At 43.3% G+C, this 26,441-nt stretch overlaps 1 protein-coding gene across 1 annotated transcript in view; it reads right to left on the bottom strand.

Annotated features, from left to right (window-relative positions):
• The window catches only part of LOC117362935, an 89,370-nt gene extending 63,308 nt beyond the window's left edge, over positions 1–26,062 (bottom strand). Inside the window, exons 1-3 of the mRNA XM_033950026.1 lie at positions 25,655–26,062; positions 22,939–23,052; positions 20,888–21,176 (exon numbers count right to left, since the gene is read on the bottom strand). Of these exons, the coding sequence (XP_033805917.1) occupies positions 20,888–21,176; positions 22,939–23,052; positions 25,655–26,062 (811 nt within the window). The remainder of the gene's footprint in view (positions 1–20,887; positions 21,177–22,938; positions 23,053–25,654) is intronic.
• Positions 26,063–26,441: the final 379 nt, after the last annotated feature.

The raw sequence follows: 26,441 nt of genomic DNA, 5'->3' as shown, positions 1-26,441 counted from the left end.
ACTAAAACAGTTAGGGCTCTTCAGCTTGGAAAAGAGACAGCTGAGGGGAGATATGATTGAAGTCTACAAAATCCTGAGTGGAGTAGAAGGGGTACAAGTGGATCGATTTTTTGCTATGTCAAAAATTACAAAGACTAGGGACACTTGATGAAGTTACAGGGAAATACTCTTAAAACCAATAGGAGGAATTTTTTTTTCACTCAGAGAATAGTTACCGTATTTTTTGCTCTATAAGATGCACTTGACCATAAGACGCACCCACCTGTAGAGGAGGAAAAACCAAGAAAAAAAAAATTCTGAACCAAATGGTGTGCCCTGTACCCCCTCTGGTGGTCTAGTGGTAGGCTGGTACAGGGCATGTCTAGTGATGAGCACATCTAATGGTAAGCACATGTAATGGCAGCCATCCCCCCGTACCTGTTTAAAACGAACTCCCATGGTTGCACCTTTTAAAATGTCCCATCATACCTTTTAAAATGTGCCCCGCTGCCCGTCGTACCTTTTAAAATGCGCCTTATAGCCTGGTGGTCCAGCGGTGTATTGGCCGACAGGAGTGTGGATTCCGCACTCCTGCTTGGGCCCGAGCTGGTTCTGAATGGCTGATGTTCGCTCTCGCGAGTCCTGGTAAGAGACATTTTGAAAACAAGAGATGGTGGCAGAGGAAGAAGAGAGGTACTTAGACAATGGTGGAAAGGGAGGAGACATTCTGGAGATGAAGGGGCAGGTAAAGGAGAGATCAAGCACCCATTCCCCTCTGAAGAGCTGCATCACCTATTCTTCACCAAAAAGGCCGGATCCAGCACTCGTTCCCTTCAGAAGGGCTGGAGTCACCCATATCCAGTACTCATTTCCACTGGAAGGTCTGAATCCACCTAGATCAGGGGTCTCAAAGTCCCTCCTCGAGGGCTGCAATCCAGTTGGGTTTTCAGGATTTCCCCAATGAATATGCATGAGATCTATTTGCATGCACTGCTTTTATTGTATGTGAATAGATCTCATGCATATTCATTGGGGAAATCCTGAAAACCCAACTGGATTGCGGCCCTCAAGGAGGAACTTTGAGACCCCTGACCTAGATCTAGCACTTATTCTCACTTGAATGGCTGGATCCAGTATTCTCCCCACCTGAGTACTGCATATATCTAGATATAGCAAATAATCTACTAAAAGGTCTGAACCCACCCTAATAACCAAATCACAATAAAATGGCATTGTCTTTAAGGTAGTACTGAGAAGATCCAGATGATCTATAGGATCAGACTTTGTTTTACCTTTTTCTTCAAATATGTTCTCTTTTCTGCTTGCACATTATATATTGAGATGCAAGATAGTTTAGCGATTTGAATCGACCATGAGGGTTCGCACTTGGACATACACAAAGCAATTTAAAATCAAGGAAGATGATCGGACAGACTGCTGGACTTATCGGCTCCATATCCACCGTCAATTACCACGTTAGGAGTGCAGATCAAAAGCAAGCAAATAGTTTCTCCACGTAACAGCATGTCCAGTATTGCTTTTTTTTCCTTGCGTTTCGGCTCCCTCTCAACTCTCTCATGGCCTGCAGTGTCCCAGAGTGTTAGCTCAAATCTCATCTCTTTCTGAAATAAAATCTATTGTTGGAAAGAAAAAGATGAGGAAATCCATTTCATGGCTGCTTATGTTAAAAGAAGAATTATAGACGGCACACATGCAGCCGCAACGTGGCCCACACTAAAGCCCGAGCAAGCAAAGGGGCGCGCAAAAGAAGAACACCCGCTTCACACGGCAACTCTCACCTATGCGCTCGAGAAAGCCACCTCCCGCACGGCTGCACTTGTTTGCATAAGCCACAGAATATTCCTTCCCACTTATGCGCGGCTGCAAGAACTACAGGGTCTAGACAAGAAAAGGCCGATCGTTCTGTCTGCTACACATGGAAGCGAAGCACTGAAGGCACCATTCAGAGGGTAACGCTGACACTGCTGGACCACCAGGCAATGGGAGAGGCTTAAAGAGGTGCGGAACAGGAAGTGAAGAGGTGGCGAGGGCATAGGCAGGCGGGTGGAGGGCTCGTGCATGCCGGCCGATGCACCGCTGGACCAGGCAATGGGGAAAATTTGAAGAGGGACGTGACTGGGCGGGGGGTGTTTTAAAAAGGGACGAGGTTTAAAAAAGGTAACATAGAAACATAGAAATAGACGGCAGATAAGGGCCAAGGCCCATCCAGTCTGCCCACCTTAATGTCCCTCCCCTACCTTCACCATGTGAATAGATCCCTCCCCTACCTTCGCCCTGTGAATAGATCCCATGTGACGATCCCATTTGGCCTTAAAATCAGGCACGCTGCTGGCCTCGATCACATGCAGTGGAACACTATTCCAGCGATCAACCACCCTTTCTGTGAAAAAGAATTTCCTGGTGTCAGCTCGTAGTTTCCCTCCCCTAATTTTCCACGGATGCCCTCTTGTTGTCGTGGGACCCTTGAAAAGGAAGATATCTTCCTCCGTCTCTATGCGGCCCGAGAGATACTTGAACGTCTCGATCATGTCCCCCCTCTCTCTGCGCTCCTCGAGTGAGTATAGCTGCAATTTGTTTAGCCGTTCCTCGTATGGGAGATCCTTGAGTCCTGAGACCATCCGGGTGGCCATTCTCTGAACCGACTCCAGTCTCAGCACATCCTTGCGATAATGCGGCCTCCAGAATTGCACACAGTATTCCAGATGGGGCCTCACCATGGATCTATACAATGGCATAATGACTTCCGGCTCTTAGCTGACGAAACCCCTTCTTATGCAACCTATGACTTGTCTTGCTTTGGATGAAGCTTGCTCCACTTGATTGGCAGCCTTCATGTCCTCACTGACGATCACCCCTAGGTCACGTTCTGCTTCAGTTCTTGTTAGGATCTCTCCATTTAGGGTGTAAGTCTTGCATGGATTTTGGTTGCCCAGGTGCATAACTTTGCATTTTTTGGCATTGAAGCTGAGTTGCCAGGACCTAGACCAGCGCTCCAGTAGGAGTAGGTCGTGCATCATGTTGTCGGGCATTGAAACATCATCTATTGTGCATTTGCCCACTACATTACTTAGTTTGGCGTCATCGGCGAATAATGTTATTTTACCCCGAAGATGTACTGGGGTGTTTTTAACCCTTTCAGGACCATAAGGATTGTAGGCCAATTTTTGTGGTTTTGACGACATTTTTATGGTAAAAATGGCTTGCAGATGCCAAAAAATTGATTTTCTTTGTAAAATATCATTATTTTTTTTAAAAAAATCACACTTCTGGCTTATGGACAGTGTGGCAAGTGAATCTTCTTGTCAATCTGGCAACGACGCTAATGAATGAATGTCGGAACCAGTTTGTTTACATAAAGGCAGTATCATATGGAATCCGTACATATCAAATTTAGAACTGTAGACTATCCCAATCAAAATTTATAGGATTTTAAAGTTATGGGACAAATATGTCCCTTGGTCCTGAAAGGGCTACAAGGCCCAACGGGGGATGTTAAAAATTTATATCTTCGCTGCATAAGACTCATCGACATTTACACCCACTTTTGGGTCGAAGAAAAGTGCATCTTTTATGAAGCGAAAAATACGGTAAGCTCTGGAACGCATTACCAGAGGATGTGGTAAGAGCAGATAGCGTAGCTGTTTTTAAGAAAGGTTTGGACAAGTTCCTGGAGGAAAAGTCCATAGTCTGTTATTGAGAGACATGGGGGAAGCCACTGATTGCCCTGTATTGGTAGCATGGAATATTACTACACCTTGGGTTTTGGCCAGGTACTAGTGACCTGGATTGGCCACCGTGAGAACGGGCTACTGGGCTTGATGGACCATTGGTCTGACCTAGTAAGGCTATTCTTATGTTCTTAATCAATAAAAAGACGCCACTCCTGTGGGTCTTGCGTACAACCCAAAGCTGTGAACAACCCTTTAATGTCAGTGCAGAAACAGAGATTTTCAACCTGTGCAAAGAAATTTGTTAAATTGTCTTGGCAGCTTTGAAATACAGAAATTTTCTTACCTGGCGAGATCAAACACCATCCTTGCAGTCTTGAACCCAATAATTCTGCTTTTGCTTTTGCCAAACCTGTTCCTGATCAGGTCATTTAATTCTGACTGTGTTATAAGATAAAGCTCTTGGGCAGACTTCTAGACAGCTTAAAACTAGACTCATAGAACATAGGTCATGCTTGTTCCGTAATAAAGTGGAGGCACCAATAGTGCAACATTGTCTGGACTTCAATCACGTGTTCTCTGAATTACGATGTTGGGTAATTGAACAACTATACCCATCCAGTAAGGGAGGTGATTTTAGGACATTCCTTAGACAAAGAGAACAAAGATGGATATTTACATTGAAAACCTATATTCCATCAGGTTTGAATGCCAAAATAGAATGGCATGCCTTTTTTTGAATTTTTTTTGGAATCCCATATGATTGGTTATTTTTCCGTGTTCTCTGAACTGTGATTGGTCCAGTGTTATTTCTTTCAGCCTTTATAAAGCCAAGACAAACGCCGAGCCGCCATTTTCTAAAGGGAAAATCATTGAAGCGGTAGCTCGTTTTTGAGAGTGAGTACTTTAAAATTATTGATTCTAATTAGTAGTATAGCTATGTGGAATATTGATTAGATTTACTATGTTTTTCAGATAATCCCCTGATGCAGCTTATGCGCGAAACAGGGCCTGTCGGGATATCTATATGAAGTATTTGAATGCTATCTAATACTACTTCTTAAAGTGCAGTGTGCCTGCACTGGGATTTTTGACTACAGTCCGCAGTGATTTTGTATACTACCAGACAAGATAAGATAAGTGCCTAAAATAAGTGTTTAAATCTAAACTTAAAATATATTTAATATTGATTTAAGAAAAGCACTTAGATTATAGTACGGAGTTTTGTGAGACCGAGGATGTATTTCTCTATGGCAATGAAGTACTTGCCATAGAAAGTTTCCCCAGATTACTCTGGAGAAACACTGAGGTCTCTTTCTCCGTTTTTGAGAAAATTGAATGATAAAAGGCATTTGTTACTGGTAGTAGATTTATTAATGAATATTATTTTTCTGTGGCTATAATTATTGAAGATATTCAGCTTGTGTGGAAATCCATAAGATAAAGCTCACCAGATGTACATGGTTCAAAATCAGGATCAATGTTACTGTCAGTTCTTGGCTGGTGCATTGCAGATTCTTTGTCAGTTTCGTTTAGGCTCTATTTATCTTGTGGCTTCAGTACTGGAAGACTGTCATCATGAGGCACTGGTCTCATGACTAAAGGAAGATTGGGGTATTCAATTGATTTTCTTATTTTTACTGGAGAAATCAGATACATTTGTCAGACAAAAGTAACAGTCTGTCAAGTGATCCTTCTGTTCTCAGCATATCATTGGGATAGTAAATAGCATTGACTTCTGAGTACCTCAGAGCCAAGCTCTATGATCGACGGCACATCTTGCACAACAAATGTGAGGAGCCCATGGTTTGTCTTGATCATCCAACTGAAGTACAGCTCATATGTTTTCTTAAGCCAACTCAGGGATCGCGTCATTATTTTGTTCAAGTCATAGAGTGTATTATTTCAGTTTTAGGAGCTTAGATAGTTCCTTTTGGAACTAAAGTCATGCCTCCTTTAACAGGCAGAGTGTAGACTGCTATAGAAAGTTCGATAACCAGAGCACAGACATAAAACCACAGCCATAGCTATATATTAAGCATTACTGTTAGAATGCTTACACTAAAAATTATTGACTCTAAATTGAGGCAGATAACAGAAGCATCCTATACAGACCCACACTCTATTTCTCATGCTTTACCAGCTAAACATCCCATGGGTCTATTCCCACCATTACAACCCCTGGCTGATTGCAACTGCCGAAATGAGCACCCTAATCCCATAATTCCTATAGTTCTCCCTGGACTATCCATGCCGCCCATGCCTTTACCCTTCTCACCTCCTTTACAGTGTGAGTCGTATACCCTTATTCCTGAACCAGGTGATAGCATGAAGGATGTAGATGAGGAAGATGTGTACGTGGTAGAGAAGATTGTTGATTTTAAAGAAACCGAAGGGACTGAAATTCTGTATCAAGTTTGGTGGAAAGGATACACGTCTGATGATGATAAGAACATAAGCAATGCCTCTGCTGGGTCCGACCTGAGGTCCATCATGCCCAGCAGTCCGCTCACACGGCGGCCCAACAGGTCCAGGACCTGTGCAGTAATTCTCTATTTATACCCTTCTATCCCCTTTTCCAGCAGGAAATTGTCCAATCCTTTCTTAAACCCAAGTACTGTACTCTGCCCTATTACGTCCTCTGGAAGCGCATTCCAGGTGTCCACCACACGTTGGGTAAAGAAGAACTTCCTAGCATTTGTTTTGAATCTGTCCCCTTTGTGACAATCCTGCAACCCCGAGGCTTATCACAGAGAGATTTGGGAGGAATTACAAGCCCAGATGCAGGAGGGCGAACCAAGTCAGAGCCCGGGGGAGTAAGTCAGCTGACTATCCTGTGGACTCGGAGGGAGAAAGGGAAGCAGGTCCAGAAAGCTGGGACTGCTCTGATAATGTCCTGAGGTCAAACAGTAAAGATTGGCCTTATGGGTTTGCAGAGTCTGTGAAGCAGAAGGCAGCACAGCAGGGTGCCTTGAACAGTTCAGGCCAAGGGAAGAAAACTTTCTCCCCTGCAGCAAACAGGGAGTGGTTTCTTCCCTCAGCTTAAACGGAGTCTCTCTAATGAGCTGGGGAGAACAGGAACATGGCAGAAAGGAACCAGCAGATTCCCCAGGACAGCAGCAGAGCCGGAGCCAGAATCCCAGCATGAGGCTGAACTAGCCTGGAAACACTCAGTGCCCCTGTCTCTGACCGATTGGGACATGCCAGAGGTACAGGTTAGACACTCTCCTGTGGATCCATGTGTGCCTGAACCTATGTTGATAGGAGAAAGCTATAACTTAGGAGAAACCCAGAGTGAACCCATGGAAATCTCTTAAGGAAAGGTGGGGGCAGGGAAAACGTTTCTTCTGCCTACTGGTCTTCTGATGATCTGCTGGAACTTGAGAAATGCCTAACAGGATGTTAAAGTGGTGTAAACTGCCAGGTTGTGTTCCTATATGCTGGATGTGAGAAAAGCACTAGAGCTGATAGGATGTGTTTAGCCTAGCTTACTTAAGCAAACGCTGTGCAGGGAATTTGCCTAAGGTGTCTATGATTCCTGATACCAGACCTCCGTTCAGGCACAGCTGTTGGCTAATTACATTAGCAAACTGTGGGAGGTAATTTAACCCCGTGTGCTTTTTGAACTGGGTAAAGCTCCAACTAAAAGGACTGTTCTGTTTGACCTGCATTATCTCCTGCAGTACAAACGCAGTAAAATTGTTGCCAAATAAACAGGTTCTACAAGACTGCTTAGAATAAGAGAACCTGGAACTTTGAGGGCAGTTAGCCCTTTAATGAATGCACTCTGGTGAAGGAAAATGCTTGTACTATGAGGCATTTAGGAAGTCCAGAGTAGTGTGAATTATATTTTTGATTTTGAATGAACTTTTTCCTGCGTGCAAAATTTATGTTACTGGTGAAACCGTTCTTGCCTGAGGTTGCCAAGGCCAGTGGCCCAATAAAAGCTATGATTTATTATGGAAGCCATTCTGACTGCTGGAGTTTTCTGTGCCAAGAACACACCACATCTAGCCCAGGAAAACCATAGGGGTTTCCAGTCTGCAAGGTAGCCCTACTATAAAGGGGCTCACGCCAGGTGTTAGAAGTGTGTCACTGCCTAGCGTTGGAAAACCGCTCGGCCAGAGACTAGATGGTGACACCTTTCAACTTTTCTGAATGCCCTCTTGTTCTTTTATTTTTGAAAGTTTGAAGAATCTGTCCCTCTCTACTCTTTCTATGCCCTTCATGATCTTATAAATCTCTATCATATCCCCTCTAAGTCTCCTTTTCTCCATGGAAGAGACCCAGTTTCTCCAATCTCTCAGCTTATGAAAGGTTTTCCATCCCTTTTATCAGACGTGTCGCTCTTCTCTGAATCCTCTCGAGTAATGCCATATCCTTCTTAAGGTACGGCGACCAATATTGGATGCAGTATTCCAGATGCGGGCACAACATCGCCCGATACAATGGCAGGATAACTTCTTTCGTCCTGGTTGTAATATTCTTCTAGATTATACCTAGCATTCTATTCGCTTTCTTAGCGGCCACTGCGCACTGTGCCGTCGGCTTCATTGTCATGTCCACCATTACCCCCAAGTCCCTTTCTTAGGTTCTCTCATTCAATAACATCTCTCCCATCATATAGTTGTACCTCAGGTTTCTGCTTCCCACATGCAATACTTTACATTTCTCCACGTTGAACTTCATCTGCCATCTCGTCGCCCATTCCCCTAGTTTGTTCAGGTCCCTTTGCAATTCTTCGCAGTCCTCTTTAGTCCGAGCTCCACTAAATAGTTTGGTGTCGTCCGCAAATTTTATTATCTCACACTTCGACCCTGTTTCTAGATCATTTATGAATATATTAAATAGCAGCGGCCCGAGCACCGAGCCCTGCGGAACACCACTCGTGACCCTCCTCCGGTCCGAGTAGTGGCCCTTCACCCCTACCCTCTGTTTCCTACCTGCCAACCAGTTTCTGATCCATCTATGTGCGTCTCCATCCACCCCATGGTTCTTCAGTTTCCGAAGTAGAAGCTTGTGAGGCACCTTGTCAAAGGCTTTTTGGAAATCAAGGTATATGATGTCTATGGGGTCTCCTCTGTCCATCCGGTTGGTGATTCCTTCGAAGAAGTGCAATAAGTTAGTTAGGCACGATCTCCCCCTGCAGAAACCATGTTGGCTTGTTATCAGAAGTTCGTTTCTTTCCAAATGTTCATCGATGTTTTCTTTTATCAGTGCTTCCGCCATTTTCCCCGGAACCGAGGTCAGACTCACCGGTCTATAGTTTCCCGGGTCACCTCTTGATCCCTTTTTAAAGATGGGCGTGACGTTGGCTATCTTCCAATCCTCTGGGATCATGCCTGTTTTCAGGGATAGGTTACAAACTTGCTGCAGTAGTTCCACTATCTCCTCCTTTAATTCCTTCAGAACCCTTGAATGGATTCCGTCTGGACCCGGGGATTTGTCAGTTTTTAGTTTTTCTATCTGCCTGCGCAATTCTTCAAGGCTCATTTCCATGGATGTTAATTTTTCTGCTTGATTTCCATTGAAGAATTGCTCAGGTTCCGGTATGTTGGTTGTGTCTTCGTTCGTAAATACAGACGAAAAGAACATGTTAAGTCTTTCTGCGACTTCTTTCTCCTCCTTCACTACTCCCTTCCTGTCTCCATCGTCCAGCGGTCCCACCTGCTCCCTAGCTGGCTGTTTACCTTTAACATATCTGAAGAACAGCTTGAAATTTAGTGCCTCCCTGGCTAGCCTCTCTTCATACTCTCTTTTGGCTTTTCGAACCACACGGTGACATTCTTTTTGATACTTCCTGTGCTCCTTCCAGTCCCCCTCAGTTTTGTACTTTTTCCATTTCCTGAATGAATTTTTCTTATTGCCTATCGCTTCCTTCACTATTTTAGTCATCCATACCGGGTCTTTTCTTCAACTCTTTTTGCACCCCTTTCTGAATCTGGGGATGTACAGATTTTGCACCTCGCTCACCGTGTCCTTGAAAAAAGACCAGGCATGTTCTACCATTTGCCATTTCTTGGAAGTGTTCCTAAGTTTCTTCCTTACCATTTGCCTCATTGCTTCATAGTTTCCTTTCCTGAAGTTGAAAGTTGTTGCTATGGTTCTCTTTCCTTTTTCAACTTTGAACTTGATCATATTATGATCGCTGTTTCCCAACGGTCCCACTACTTCCACTTCCTTTGCAGGTCCCATTAACCCATTTAGGATTAGATCCAGAGTGGCATTTCCTCTCGTCGGTTCTCTAACAAGCTGCTCCATGAAGCAATCTTGTGTAGCCTCCAGGAATTCTGTCTCCCTAGCGCATCTTGAACTTCCAAAATTCTAGCCTATCCCAGGGTAGTTGAAGTCTCCCATAATAACTGTGTAACCGCTTTTGCATTCTCGCTTCATCTCGGTTTCCATTTCTCTATCGATATCTCTGGTTTGCCCGGGTGGACAATAGTATAGGCCCATCTTTATTTCATGTCCTTTCCTACCCGGTATTTTAACCCATAGCGATTCCAGATTGTTGGTCGTCTCCGCTGTGTCCATTCTTGTCAATTGTATGCTTTCTTTTATGTATAGGGCTATTCCACCTCCTTTCTGTCCTGACCTATCCTGGCGATAGAGTTTGTACCCCGGCAGTGCTGTATCCCATTTGCTTTCCTCATTCCACCATGTTTCAGAGATTCCAATGATGTCTATTCCTCTGCATTGGCCACGGCTTCTAGTTCCCCCATTTTGTTTCTTAGGCTCCTTGCATTAGTATATATGCAATTTAAGTCCTGGCATTTTGTTGTCTTCACTTCCTTTCCCTGTGCTTTGGTCTTTAGTGTTTTCTCTTTTGCTACAATCTTTCTAACTTCCTCTTCTGGGTTAGTTGACTCCTGTAATTTGTCCCTTGTTTCTTCTCAGCCTTTTTTCCCCTTAGTATCTTCACGGGATACCTTCTTCCGAATCGTCGACGCTAGGTCAACTGTTGGCTTTCCCCTTCCTCTTAGTTTAAAGCCTGTTCTATTCCTCTCTTGACGTTGTTTGCTAGAAGTCTTGTTCCCGCTGCACTCAGGTGCAGTCCATCTCTCCTGTAGAGCTTGCTCTTGCCCCATAACGTTGTCCAGTTCCTCACAAAGTGGAATCCTTCTTCCTCACACCATTTCCTCACCCACGCATTTATTGATTGTAGTTCCTCCTGCGTTTTCACATCTGCCCTCGGTACCGGTAGGATCTCTGAGAATACTATCTTCTGGGTCCTCATCTTCAGCTTCCTTCCCAGAATCTTGAACTGTTTTACCAGTGTGCTTCTTCTGTAGTCTCTCCTGCTGACATCATTCGTCCCGATGTGGATCATTACTGCGGTCTCTTCCATCTCCGCTCCTTCCAGGATCTTCCCAATTTTGTCCACGATGTCCTTGGTTTTCGCTCCTGGGAGGCAGGTCACCAATCGATCCTCTCTTCCTCCTGCTATGTGGCTGTCCACATGCCTCAGGATCGAGTCTCCCACTAGGATTGCTGACTTTCCCTTCTTCAATTTTCGCTTCGGTCTCAGGTCAATGTCCTCGGCGTGCTTCGCTCTCTCTTCTGGGCATCGACTAGCCAATTCCTCCCCCTCATGTGGTATTCCTCTCTGGGTGTCTTCTTTGAGGTCATCTGCTTCTTGCTCCCCCTTCCATATTGGTGTTGGTGTAACTTCATCTTTCATCTGGAGTTCGTTCTCTTCCACCCTCCTCTTGTATGCTTCCTCAATAAATTCCTTGAGTTCTCTGACTTCCTTATCGATGTGTCTCTCACTCCTGAAGTCTTCAAATACCTCGATAGGATCCTCCGTGGTGTAAAGTCCTTCTAGCTCCTGTATCTTGTCCTCAAGTCGCTTGACTTCTTTCTTCAAGCTTTTCAGCTCCTGACATCGACTGCATACATATGATGACTGTCTCCCTGAGGGGAGGTAGTCATACATATGACAGTCTGTGCAGAACACTGAAAAACTCATCTTCTGGTTTCCCTCTGCTTCCATCGTTGTTCCTACTTTAAGATAACAGTTAAGATTACGTGTTCCTTCTGTGCCTGCTTCCTTCTGCGCCTGCTTCTTGTGTGTGCTGCCTACGCTCTACCTTTCCTTACTTTTGCTTGTGTGTTTGTTCCTTCTGTGCCTGCTGCCTTTGCACCTTGCCTAACTTTTGCTTGTGTGTGGTTGTTCCTTCTGTGCCTGCTTCTTGCCTTGCTGCCTTCTTGTGTGTGCTGTCTTTGCTCTTCCTTACCTTACTGCTGCTTGTGTGTGTTTGTTCCTTCTGCGCCTGCTTCTTCCTTACCTTCTGTGCTTGCCGCTTCCTTACCTTTCATTCCTTCCCTTTGCTCTTGGGTGTAGTGACTTGGCCCTTCACAAAGGCGCTCTCGCTAAGGTGTGCGCCTTTGCCGCTCACCTTCGCCGCGCGCTGAATGGCTGCGCGCCTTGGCTCCTCCCCTGTTATGGGGGAGTTCGGACGCTGACTCTTCCGATGCGGTGGGGGTGGGCAGAGCTTACTCTCGCCCTGCCCCTAGCCTCCTGCTCTTCTCTGTCTCCCTCCTCAACTCTTTTTCTTGCCTTTAAACTGCTTTTCTCCTGCTCCTCTCTACTCCTCTTGCTCTCTCCTAGCTATTCTTGCTGCTCCTCTTGTCCAATACCTGGGAGCCCGAATCTCACTTTAAGGGCTGCAGTGAAGTGCTGCTTGAAGCTAGAAATATGATTATCAATAATTTCCCTGAGGTCATATCACAGCCAACATTAAAGCACTGCCACGATCCCCCCAATCAGGAGTCCATGGAACCGATACGCGACACTACTGAGCCTCTCATAGCCTCTAGTGAAGCACCACATGAGCTAGATGTCCCCTATGAGTCAGCGCAGGTGGTTCCCATCTGTCCAGATATTGAGACCTCCTCAGATGAGCTCCCTTGCACAAAAACCCACCCCCTTATCACGATGCTCCCGGTCCTACCCAGCCTACATACCCATATTCCTCACTACAGCACCAGGCTGCCTGTTCTGAGTCCGTATACAGGGCCAATATCAGGAATCATAAACCAAATCTCTCCTTATTAGAACAGTCACAATGTTGCTCCTGATCCTAAACGTTGTCATGATCCCGAATCGACAATGTCAAAGCAAATATTTGTCACTCCTTCAGTCGTCTTGACCCCATGGCGTTATGGTTATTGAGGTAAAGCATAAATTTGATGTTTCGCTTGCCTAGGTTTTGGACATTATGCTTCCCAGTGTAGTTCAGGGAATAGACGTAGGGGGTGGCGTTCCCATTTTCCCCTCAATATACCTAGCCTCAGACTTCAATACAAATCCTCACTCTAATTGAGGTATCCAAAGAGCATCTCAATTGGCGTGACTCAGCGAAACTAGGAACTGGTATTGAGTAAATTATGTTAGTATAGGTTTCCTTTTCTAGACTTTTGCAGTTTAAATAAAGGAACAAGAGGGATGGAGAAGAATGAGGAAGTTTATAGATTAATTATAACTGCTTGAGAAATAGTAAAAAGGTGGTGATATAAATCTAATATAATAAAACAGTAATCCGTGCATGTGCACTCCCACCTGCGTGCGTCCGTTTTCCGTGAGATGTAGGGCACCTTAGGTAGGAGTGCGCATGCGCGCTTACGTCACCAGCCGCCGATGCCTCCACAAGCCGGGACCGCAGCCAGCCGCCAATCTCCGTTCCTCCAGCGGGCGGGCGGGGGGGTTGTCTCAGAGGAGAGGGATCGCGGCCGCTCAGCGCCCCCACCAAGAAACCCAGCAACTTTCCGCCCCAGCTCTTAAACTGACCCGAGTCCTTTGCCGCCCCCCCCCCCTTCCCTTCTCGCGGGCCCAACTACCTACCCAACGATTCAAGCAGTGTGTGCAGCAGTCTTCACACGCTGCTTCGGGCCCTTCTACTGTCCTGATTTGCTCTGCCGCGTCTCTGATGATGTCATCAGGGACATGCCAGAGTAAATCAGGGCAGTAGAAGGACCCGAAGCAGCGTGTGAAGACTGCTGCACACGCTGCTTGAATCGCCATGTGTAGTCGGGCTCGCGGGAAGGGAAGGAGGGGCGACAAAAGACTCGGGTCAGTTTAATATAAATATAATGTTATTTCCATAAAACACTTTTGTGACCAGGATAGTCAAATTTTGCAATTTTCCTAATGTATTTAAAATGTGAAAATGCAGAATTTCCAACTTTTCATTCTTATAAAGTCATAAAAAGCAACATATGAATCACATGTATTTATATTGAAGTTATACAATGATCACCACAGAAGATTTAGAAGTGAGTAGTTTTTTGAGATTTGTGATTATATTGTAAGTCACTTTCATGAATCAGCCCCCTGATGTAGTCACCCATCATGTTATCACTATATTGTCATTGGTAGCAGCGTTTGAAGTCCAGTATATCCTGGTGGAAGTGCTCACCTTGCTCCACTGGGTATGCTCCCATGTGTAATCGGGACCGTGGGAAGGGAAAGGGGGCTAGAGGAAATGCTAATGCTGGTGCACAGGGAACTGGTGTGGGGGGAGGGAAATGGAGGGGGAGGGAATGCTGCTTCGGACAGACATACAAAGGGAGGAAGGGAGACAAGAAGAAAGACACAGGGGCAGGGAGATACACAGAAAGACAGACAAAGGGGGCCAGGGACAGAGACAGACAGAAAGAAAGACAGCGGGAGTCATGTCAGGAGGGGTGCGGGATGCGGCAGAGGGATCTTTTCCAATGGGTGCAACTGGGCGGCTGTCGGGAACCTCTGATCAGGGGCAGAGCAAGGTAAGTGTATCATAGGCTAAGAAGGAGGAAGGAGGGGGAGAAAAAGGAAGGGACGCCTACTGCTGGACAGGGGGAGAAGGAAAGAGGTGCTGATGGGCAGGGGGGGTGAAGAAAAAGGAACGGAGGCCTAATGTTGGACAGGGGGAGAAGGAAAGAGGTGCTGCTGGACAGGGGGGGAAACAAAGGGAGAAGGGCTGCTGCTGCATAAGGTGAGCAGTGAAGGGGTGGTGGTGGACACAGGGGAGGTAAAAGGAAGGGAGAATGGACAGGGGGAGCAGGCAAGGGGTGGTGATGGACAGCCAAGGAAAAAGAAAGACAGAAAGAAAGAAAGCGGCTAAGGAGAGAGAGAGAAAGAAATAAAGACAGGAACATAAGAAGTTGCCTCCGCTGATGCAGACTAGAGGTCCATCTCGCCCAGCGGTCCGCTCCCACGGCGGCCCATCAGGCCTATTGCCTGAGCAGTGGTCCCTGACTATTTCTATAACTTACCTCTTGCTCCTATCCCTATAACCTACCTCTACCCCTATCTGTACCCCTCAATCCCTTTGTCCTCTAGGAACCTATCCAAACCGTCTTTGAAGCCCTGTAACGTGCTCCTGCCTATCACAGCCTCTGGAAGCGCGTTCCATGTATCCACCACCCTCTGGGTGAAGAAGAACTTCCTAGCGTTTGTTCTAAACCTGTCCCCTTTCAATTTCTCCGAGTGCCCCCTTGTACTTGTGGTTCCCCATAATTTGAAAAATCTGTCCCTGTCTACTTTTTCTATGCCCTTCAGGATCTTGAAGGTTTCTATCATGTCTCCTCTAAGTCTCCGCTTCTCCAGGGAGAACAGCCCCAGCTCTTTCAGCCTGTCAGGATATGAGAGGTTTTCCATACCCTTTATTAGCTTTGTTGCTCTTCTCTGGACTCCCTCCAGCACTGCCATGTCCTTCTTGAGGTACGGCGACCAGTACTGGACACAGTATTCCAGATGTGGGCGCACCATAGCACGATACAGTGGCAGGATGACTTCCTTCGTCCTGGTCGTGATACCTTTCTTAACGAGCTGTTTATTTATCATTTGTCCATCAACTGGTAACAATCACTTCCCCTCACTTGATGTAATTGCCCCCAACTTGGTTAACTCCTCTTCCTTACTAGTGAATGTAGGAATGAGGGATCAATCTGGAACCCTAGGAGTTAGGATGCACATAGTCACTATTTCAGATTCTAATGCAGCCTCTTTAGCTGCTTCATCTGCTAGCCTGTTTTCAATTGCCTTTGGTGTGTATGCTTTTTCATGTCCATTTGCATGTACCATTGCTATTTCATTAGGGAGTAAAAGATTCTCTAGCAGTTGCTCAATCAACTCCCCATGTATTAATTTCTTCCCTTTCCCATTGATCAAACCACTATCCTCCCAAATTCTCCCAAATATTTGCACGACTCCAACTGCATATTTGAAACCAGTATAAATTGTTCCCTCATCCCCTTTCAACAACTGCAAAGCTTGATTTAGGGCATATAGCTCACAAGTTTGGGCTGACTATGTGTTTGGTAGTCACCTTGCTTCAATTAGATTGACCTATTCCATCCACAATAGCATAACCATTATGTCTTTTCCCCTCCCCCCACCCTTGAGGAGCCATCAATAAACAATTGATGACTCCCTAGGTAATGCTGTATCTCTCAAATTTGAATGTACCTTAGTCTGATCTTCAATAATATCTAAACAATCATGTTCAGGTTGTTTTTCCTCTCCTGTTACTCCCTTCCACAAAAAGGTGGCTTGGTTAATACAGGCATCTGTTGTCAATACCAAGTCATCCTTTTCCATTAGGATGGCTTCATATTTTAATATTTTAGAATCAGTTAACCATCTTTCAGCTTTCTGATTCAGAATATTTCTGACTTGATGTGGAGTGCTTACCACTAGAACCCATCCAATGTCAATTTTCTACTTTCTTCCACCAGGAGAGCCGTGGCTGCAACAGCTTGCACACACTCCAGCCATCCTCAAGAAACAGGGTCCAGTACCTGGCTGTCTTTTCCCTCCCCAATTTTGGGTTTGCACTCTCAATGCTGCCCCCTTATCTGTAGTGACAAACAAATTAAAAGATTTGTCAAAGAGGGTAAGGCTAACACTGGGGCTGTGATCAGGCTATCCTTCAAATCTGTCACTAATTTCTTTTCCTCCTCTGTCCACTCAAGGAGATCTGGTTCTTCTTCAAGGAGTTTTAAGTATTACCCTTTTGTTTTCCGAGCATATGATTCAATCCATAACCTGTAATATCCAGTTAACCCTAGAAATTTCCGCAATTCTCTTTTAGTTTTGGGTAAGGGCAGCTCAACAATTCCCTTAATTCGCTCAGGATTGATTTTTCTCTTTCCTTCACTGATCAGATGGCCCAGGTACTTCACTTTCCTTTCCACATATAGCAATTTAGCCTTGTTTACCCTGAGACTCTGTTCCCCCAATAAATTTAGGCGAGCACTGGTGGCCTCCGCCACTGCTCCCTTCTTTTTCCCTGACACTAAGGGCTCCTTTTACTAAGGTGCGCTAGATGCTAACACCACCATAGAGCTGGCATTCGTTTTTTCATTTAGCATGGGGGTTTGTGTGCGCTAAAAACGCTAGCGTACCTTAGTAAAAGGAGCCCTAAAAGGTCATCGACATACTGTAACAAGGTAACTTCTGAAGACACCTTGAATTTTTCTAGTATTTGTTCCAATACTTGCCCAAATAAATCATCAATTTCAGAAATTCCTAATTGACTCTAATTTAAATTATGGATTATAAATGTTGATGCGTGTATTTTAATATTTTTTTCCCCTGTCCTATAATCAATTTCTGTAAACTGAGTCGAGCCCTCTTGTAAGGTTGATTCGGTATATAAGACCAAGGATTGGATTGGATTTATCTTCTCGTTTCACAAATGCTTTCTGTGCTTCCCTTAACAACTCTTCTAACGGTTTCTCACTCCAGCCCTCAAACTTCTGTATCTTTTTCCTGATACCAAGCCATGCTTTAGTAACAAAATGTACTTTCAGCAAGCCCTGAGCTACTGGGTCATCTGGATTCATACCGGAAAATTTTATCATTTGCTCCCATAACCTCTTTCTTGCTGTACCTCGAATGCCTTAGTAAAATTTTAATGCTTCTTTAATTCCTGCAATAATTAAATCTCGTAAATCTTTCATATTGGCTCTATGGGCTGCACTTTGATTGCTCCAGTTATGGGTGACACTGGGAATTTTTTTTTTCTCCTATGGGTCCTTCTTGTCCCACAGGATGTGAATTTTGCCACTGTATCAAAACGGCTCTCCTAATCAGTCTCTGTTCCTCCTCGCTAAACAAAATACCCAGAATAGACATCATCTCTTGCCAGGTATAAAAATTAGGTCCTAGAAACTGGTTAAACTGTTCAGCTAACCCAATGGGATCTTCAATTAAAGATTATTTCCTTTTTAAAACTTCCTACTTCTAAACTAGTTAATGGAGAACTTACATAGCCCACTCTCCCATCCCCTATGACAGTAATGTCCAAAGTCCGGCCCGCGGGCCAGTTGCGGCCCGTCCTTTACTTCCATACGGCCCCCAGAGACACGGCTGATCAATGTCTTTCTCTGTGTCTGAGCCATCGCACATCCCCGCCCCCGCTCTTTTCTATGTGCCTGGCGCCGCCTACGACGCGGGAATGCAGAAGGATTTGAAATCTGCATTCCTTCTCTCACCACGCAGCCACCTGTAGCCCCATGTAGAGTTGACCGAGGAGGTCTACTTCCTGTTTTAGTAAGTGCAATTTTATCCATAAAGCCCTGTTGCTTCATATAATTCCATATATATGTATATAATGTAATAAAAAAAGTCCAGAAAGCAGCGCCGAGAGGTAGAAGGGGAGGGGCGGCGCCGGGACCTCCGATAACAGTGCGTCCTTCCTTATCCTGTTTCTAGGGACTTTTGGGCCTTGCTGCTATATTCATTTGATGTATGATAGACAAGTTTTTTTGCGCTGCACTTTATTTTTTAATTTTTGTATCTTTTCTAGTAATGTTCCTAGCTTAGTGTTCAGCTTGCAATTCTTATTTATTTGATCACTTTGTATGCGCTGATTGTTTTTCCTTTACTACTGTTTAGAATTGTAATTCAAATCGTTTGCAATAAAGTTTACATAAAATAGTTCATTTGTACTTAATTTTAAATGTCAGGCAAAATGGTCGGCCCTCGCGCATGTTCACTTCATCAAGTCTGGCCCTCTTTGAAAAAAGTTTGGACACCACTGCCCTATGAGAACTTCCCTCAACAGATAGCTCTGCACTGCCCCCTCCTCTTTTTTTGGGGGGGGGAGCGATCCAGAGGCTTTGGAAAAATTGGCCAGGTCTTCCTGGCACCTCTGTAATTCGGGAAGGGATTCCACCTTCTCCACTGGATCTATATCTATGCATACCTCCTCTTTTTCTCTCCTAGCCTTCACTCCCTGTCCCCCATGAGTATCATAGGAGGGGGTAGATACTGCAAAGGATCCCTGGGCTGGGCTTCTACCTCTGCCTGTTCACTCTCTTTCTCCTTTGTGTGAACAGGGAAAAATTTCAATCCTCTCCCTTTTCAACAGGAAGCGTACTCAGCTTCCGTTTTTGAATAAGCTGTTTACTGTTTACATCCAAATTTAGAATTTCACAAATTTAGAATTTCACATAGCCAATCTTCTACCGCACCATAATTTGGCCAGAAGACAGCTGGAGGTTTAATACTTTCTTTAGTCCAAATGAAACAGCAAAATATAGTCATTTCTTATCCTTTCCTTTCATGCTGGACATATCGTCCCAACACTTCAGCATCCTCCCTAAGGGGCTTTCTGGAGGTATGCTCTCGGGGTCTCTACCATCCCCTTCATCACTTCTGCTAGCTTTACTCCCCATTTTGGCACCTTCGTTCGAAAAACAAAAACCTTTCACTTTGTCCGTCTCTGGCCATGCCCCTCACAGGACAACAAAAACGCAGTTTGGGACTCTGCTTTTGCTCTGTGTCACTGATACGCCACACTCACACAGTTATACGGTGCTCCCAGAATGTATCCCCAACCATCAAGGGAATACTATAATAGCCCAAAAGTTCTTACCTTGATCTGTGCACACAGAGCTGCCTGGTTGGTCACGCACCTACTTCTTCCCCCACTTACTTTACCAAAGCTTTTTCATTTAAATTTGTCTCAGGATACTTGTCAGTACATTGTGGGACCCCTCATCAGGAACCACGAGACCACTGAATTCAGCGGGACGTGTCTCCTACTACTCAACAACACCGGTCCCAGCCAATAATGATGTCATCCTAGATGAGCCCCCAACCTTTTAGAAACGGAACAGTAGTACAAAAAGAACTGCAGAAAGTATTTGGTAAAGTAAGAAAATATATTTTCTTCCTAGCCAGCAAGGGTGTCCGATTTGTATCCAAAGAATGACAAAGTAGGCAAATTTAGTTCAGTATATTCATTAGTTTTATAGTTAGTGCAAACATTTTGGCCCGGATTCTGTATAGGACGCCCAGTCTCAGAAGCCGACAGGCATCCTATATAGAATCGGGCCTAAGACCACCTAAAGTAAACCCGATTTTCTAACCGACATCTATGTTACAGATGCCAGTTAGAGAATCGGGCTGTTGTAGACGTAGCCGCCAGTCCCTCCCCCCCCCCCCCGAACAAAGCATCAGGAGGGAATGCTAATCCCTCCTGCCTGGAATACCTCCCGTAGATCGCCAGCAGGAGGGTGCCCAATCCCTCCTGCCGGAAACCCCCCCATAGATAGCATGACCCCTCCTAACCCCCCCTAACCTATAAGGATATCCGGACAGATGGGTCTTCTGTCCGGCTGGCAGGCCCATCTCCGTCGCAATGAGGCGGGCCTGTCCTTTCATAGTGATTGGCCCAGGTGCCTAAGGCCCCTCCCTGTATGCTGCTATAGTGAAAATATAAGGAAATATATATGAGAGTTTTGGATAAAGAAAAACAGATTAACGGAAAAAGGGATTTTTTTTTGCCAATCACTAAACTGAGGAGCGAACGATGTAGATAAAATATGCTAAACAGAGTGCTTACTGTGTGTATGGCTCCATCCTCTGAGGTTTTTTCCCCCTTATCTACATAAGTGAGAAATAAGAGTGTGTTGCCTGTGACTACATATGAAGGGACCTCTTAACTTAAGAGTGGGCTACATTATTTGTATTATAAAATAAACATGTATATCACAACTGTCTCTTCGTCACCCTAACTATGGCCCTGAGGATGCTTAAATGTGACATATGTTCAATCTTATCAGTGCGAATACTTATATTCACATATATCACTGCACAATCTGTAAAAAATAAAAATAAAAAAATCCAAATGCATACAAGATTCATGAGGAAAAACCTTTACAAATTTACCCCTTAATGCATCATTTTCATTTATGAACTTTGCTCAGTAAAATGTATTTCTTACCTTCAAACGTTGCGTCCCATTTGTCTTTACCACTGCCATCACTGGCACCGATATTACCACCACCACCACCTTTGGTGGCGGCAGCACCACCACCAGCACTGGTGACGGCAGCACCACCACCTTTTTCTTTTTCTTCTTTTCCTTCTTCTTCTTCAGGAGGATAAACATAGCTAATGAATGAACCTTTAACTAAAGGTCCACTGTCAACACTTCCTCCAAATCCTGGTTTAGTGCAGTCTGGAGGAGCCCAACCCTTATTGCAATGGCAATTTTTCTTATTGTTGCACACCTGAATAATATAAAAGAACAGTTACAGTATGTGATGCCACCATTTCTAATTGTTAATTTAATATATAGGATCCTCTATTATTGCTGAGCATCTTTATTTCCTCTTGGTATAGTAGTATTTTGTGTGGGTGGATGATTCAGTTGTTTCTCAGGCAATCAAAAAAGAAGGGACAGGAAGATGCTTCCATGCAAGGTGAACCTGTAGCTTTTATTCATGAAAATATAAAACCACAGTGGGTTTTTTTTTTAATTGCTTTTGATTTTATCATTGGGATATCTTCTGTTCCTTTTTTAAAAAAAATGTCTATTTCAGTTGTTTCTCATTCACTTTGCGAGAGATGGGGACTGGGATAAATTTGCTTTGTTGCAATGTGCTAATTTATCATATTGTATTGATTTTATATTTTATAGATTACTGTAATCCACTTTAGGATCTCTGGAAAAAAAAGTGAGTTTTAAAGACAAAGAAATAGAACTATAAATATATATATATATATATATATATATATATATCTCTTTTTTTCACTTAAACTATTCAAATACTATTAGAAGGACACCATTTCATTCATTTCACTAACAGATGCCAAAGGGCTCTTTTTACAAAGTCGTGGAAGATGTTTCTACTGTGGGCTGGCGAGGTAAATACTCTGACGCTCATAGGAATTCAGAGCATTTACCTCGCCGGCCCATGGTAGAAAGCTCTACTCCAGCTTTGTAAAAGTCAGCATAAGTTTTTGCATGTTAATTAACATGACAGAATTTCAGTAAAACTTCAATTAACCAGAATACATGTTATGAAGGAATATATTTTCAAAAAGTTAAAATTTTTCTCACATTCTGCATGAGAGCTTTTTTTTAATTAAATAGGCTATTACTTTTATATATACACAATCATGGATCTAAGTTAAAATCCATAAAAAATTGATTGATCAAGAAAGAAAGGTGTTTAGTTATAGCAGGTGTTCTCTGAGGACAGTGGCATATAGCTCAGACAAATGGGTAATGTCATCACTGGAGACCACAGATAATACTCATAGAAGCTATATCTTTTACCTTACTGGACAGATGCAGGATCACCTACCTCATCAATATCACATAGGGCTCCCTCAATCCTATATACAAACTTTCTGGTGGAAACCACATTCCACCAAATAGAAAGTGGGCAAATTTGTGTGGTCTAGTATCCTGCTCTCATTGAAGAACAATTGTTTCTAAGTTAGTGGGATAAGCACAATTTTGACACATTTAGAATCACTGGCTATGGGTAAGACTTGGGGGAGAAAAGGACACAGCAGTGGTAGTAACAAAAGGGGAAGAGACTGCAGATCTGAAAGACAAAGACTATCCCCCTCTTTTACTAAGCTGTGATAGAATTTTAGCGTGCGCTAAACCCCCGCTAAGCAGCTAGAACTAATGCCAGCTCAATGGTGGCATTAGCGTCTAGCATGCGCGGCACTTCTGCACGCAGCTTAGTAAAAGGAGCCCTATATCTATTGACCTGACATGGTCATGTTACAGTGTTATGCTTATATCAAGGGACTTGTAGCTGCTATGTAACATAAAATACTATCAATTGCCAAACAGGCATTTGAACACAGTAAAATACAGCAACGAAAACGTAATATGCGCAGAGGATCCAAAATAACATTCACTGACAGCAGCTAGTAAAATATCTGTCATAAAAATCAACATTATGGTTTTTGACAATTGCTGATATTTTATGTTACATAGCATCTATAAGACCCTCGACGCAGGCATAACACCGAAACATGGCCATTTTGGCCAATAAAGTTTTTGTCCTCCAGACCCGTAGTCTCTTGAGTGTTGTTCTTAGAGTTTTCTGCAGAGGAAGTCTTCTTTGGTATGCTGTTGATTTTCTGGGAAAAGAGAGAAAACAAGAACAAAGAAACAGATGACAGAAAAAAACATATGGTCTATCCAGTCCACCCAATGTCAAAAGATTTTCTTATTTATTAAAAAATTTATATACCGTATATTAACTATATGGTTTACATAGATAAACAACAAATTGTTTTTGTTGAGAATATAAAGAGCATAAGAACATAAGAGTTGCCAAACTAGGACAGACTGAAGATCCATCAAACCGAGTATCCTGTTTCCAACAGTGGCCAATCCAGGTCACAAGTATTTGTCAAGATCCTAAGAGTAAAACAGATTTTATGCTTCGTATCCCAAAAATAAGAAATTAATTTTCCCAAGTTCATCTTAAGAATGGCTTATAGAAAATTATCCAAATCTCTTTTAAACCCTGCTATGCTAACTGCTATTGCCATATTCTCTGCCAACAAATTCCAAAGTTTAATTGCATATTGCGTGAAAAAAATATTTTCTCCAGTTTGTTTTAAATCTACTACTTAGTAGCTTCATTGCATTCCCTAATCCTGGTATTTTTGAAAACCAAGTGATTCAAGTCTACCTATTCCACTGCACTCAGTATTTTATAGATATCTATAATATCTCCCCTGATCTGTCTCTTTAAGGTGTAAAGATCTAACTGCTATAGCCTTTCTTCATAGGGAAGTCGTCTCATCACCTTTATCATTTTCATTGCCTTTCTCTCTACCTTTTCTAATTCTGCTATATCTTTGTGAGATATGGTGACCAGAACTACACACAATATTTGAGGTGTTCTTGCACTATGGAGCGATACAAGTGCATTATAACAGTCTCATCTATGTTTTCCATTCCTTTTCTGAAAATTCCTAACATTCTATTTGCTTTCTTTGCCACTGCTGCACACAAAGATTTCAACATGTCATCAACGATAGCACATAGATCCTTTTCCAGGGCAGTGATTCCTAATAAGAACATAAGAATAGCCTTATTGGGTCAGATCAATGGTCCATCAATCCAGTAGCCCATTCTCACAATGGCCAATCCAGGTCACTAGTACCTGGCCAAAACCCAGAGTAGCAACATTCCATGCTACAGATCCAGGGCAAGCAGTGGCTTGCCCTATGCCTTTCTCAATAACAGATTATGGACTTTTCCGCCAATTTGAACCTTGGAATTTAGCCATATAGTCTGATTTGTTGATTTATGTATTGACATATCGTAAAGTTTTCCATGTATCAACTAATATTCTGTTTTCTTTATATAATCTAGGCATTTTGATACTGAGAACATGGCACAATCGCAGAGGAAACATGAGTCGCCATTCCAACCACAACCAGTCTGGGATATTTTCAATAAGCTCTGGGAGGACCCAATACATACCCTGGCACATAATATAGGCTTGATGATATCTATAAATATTGGGAAAATTTACCCCTTCCTCTTTAATTGGCTTTTGAAAAGATACTAAAGCAATTCTAGGAATTTTACCCAGCCAAATAAATTTTGTAAGTATAGAATTTAATTTTTTATAAAAGGACCCCTGAAAAAAAAACTGGTATCATACCCATTTGATAACAAACTGCAGGCAATATCATCATTTTAAGAGTTTGAACTCTCCCCCACTAAGAAAGATGTAAAGGATTCCATTCCATTGCTCACACATTTCTGTTACCTTCTGTAATAAAAAATTTTCATTCACTTGCATTGTTTCTTCCAGCGTTTTATTTATCCAAATACCTAAATATTTTAATCCATCCTCTTTCCATAGAAAGGGGAACGAGTCAAACAAACCTTTTGTACAAGTTTCAAGATGGTATAATCTAGTGAGAAAAAAAAGAAAATTCCATTAAGATTAAGGCTGATCAAAGCGATGAGTTAAGCGTATATTCCATCAAAATAGGGCTCAGGGTTGTTCTTTTTCCAAACAGGTTAGGGACAAAAAGGTTGTCAACTGGTTTGGTTTATAAAAGACATATTTAACAGCTCGATATAGAACAATACCTTTACAAGGGTGCTGCAAATAAAAAGTGGCACACAAGGATCTAACCCCAGGCTTCAATAACAAAAATTCTCGACGATGACGTTGCATCTCTCGTACTAAGTCAGGAAACATTTGTACTTTTAAACCTATAAATTCTTTTTGCCTATTTTTGAAGAAAAGTTTTAACAACCATGTTTTATCAATTGAAAGAGCTACTGATATGATCAAAGTGGATGGCACTGCTGCCTCTTTATCAGATATTTCCAACATTTCAGATACATTTAATGAAGATTTTTGAACTTGAGTTTTTCCAGGAAGGTAGTATACTGAAGAAAATGGAGTGTTTTCAAGCATTTCCACTTTTCTTCTAAGATTAACATTATCTTTTATCAAATTCTCATGCAATTGCTTAAAAGTTATTATGCCCTGATCATGTTTCTGAAGCAAAAGATTAGAGGCAGTCACTTCAACTTTTATATCCTTTTAACTCTTTTGAATGTTCTGATAGTTTCCTTTCAAATTGCTGAAGATTGGGACACGGCCTTCACAAAACCAGCCATAAAATCCCATAAAGACTCCAGGGTTACCACTTCTGGTTTCTCAGGTAATATCAAGGATTTAAATAGTAAGAACACTCTCACCAGTCTGTAAACCTTCCTGTTGTCCGCCCGCTTGGCCCAATCTGTTATCATAGCCTCAGATGATCCAGCTGGAGTCCCTAGGATTGGGGTTCCAGCTTCCAGGCTCTCCACTAACATATCACTCGCCTCTGGGGAAGAGAAAACGCCAAGTTCCGGGGTTTCCTTGCCCCTGGGGGAGCTAGTGCTCTGAGGCTGCGTGGGTGGGGCCCTAACGTCGGGGTTCAAAGTTGTTTCTAGCCCAGGAGGAACTGCAGTGACCTCGCCTATGCCCTGCATCCTCAGAAGGCTGCCTCCCGACTCCACTGACACCTGATGCATCCGTCGTAGAATCTCATCAATCGTGCCAACAATGGGCACCTCGGAGTGCCACGAGGCAGCAGCGGTGCTTCGGCCACTCCGTTTCGGCATATCAAGTAAGAAATCTTCCTCCAAAAGCAAAGCACTAGGACGGAGCTCTCAGCGCACGTCCAGTCAAATCGCCATCTTGGATCTGGTTGAATTTTTTTTGCTTTAAATATGAGTTTAATGGCCGCATTTTGAATAATCTGAAGTTGTTTTAGTTCTTTATGATTGATTCCTTGATATAGGGTGTGGCAGTAATCTAAGTTAGAGATTACTAGCGAATAAATCAAAATGTTTAGTGATGAAGGTTCTAGAAGATTAGAAATAGAACGGATCATGCGTAACCTATAGAAACATTTTTTCATCAGTGTACTAATCTGCTGGTGGTTACACCGAGAAGTTTAATAGAAGTAGTGAGTTGAATCGGTTTAGATTTAAGGCAAAT

This window comes from Geotrypetes seraphini, chromosome 6 (assembly GCF_902459505.1).
Source record: "Geotrypetes seraphini chromosome 6, aGeoSer1.1, whole genome shotgun sequence".
NCBI classification, from domain to species: Eukaryota; Metazoa; Chordata; class Amphibia; order Gymnophiona; family Dermophiidae; genus Geotrypetes; species Geotrypetes seraphini.
This window is presented reverse-complemented; position numbering and strand designations above follow the sequence as displayed.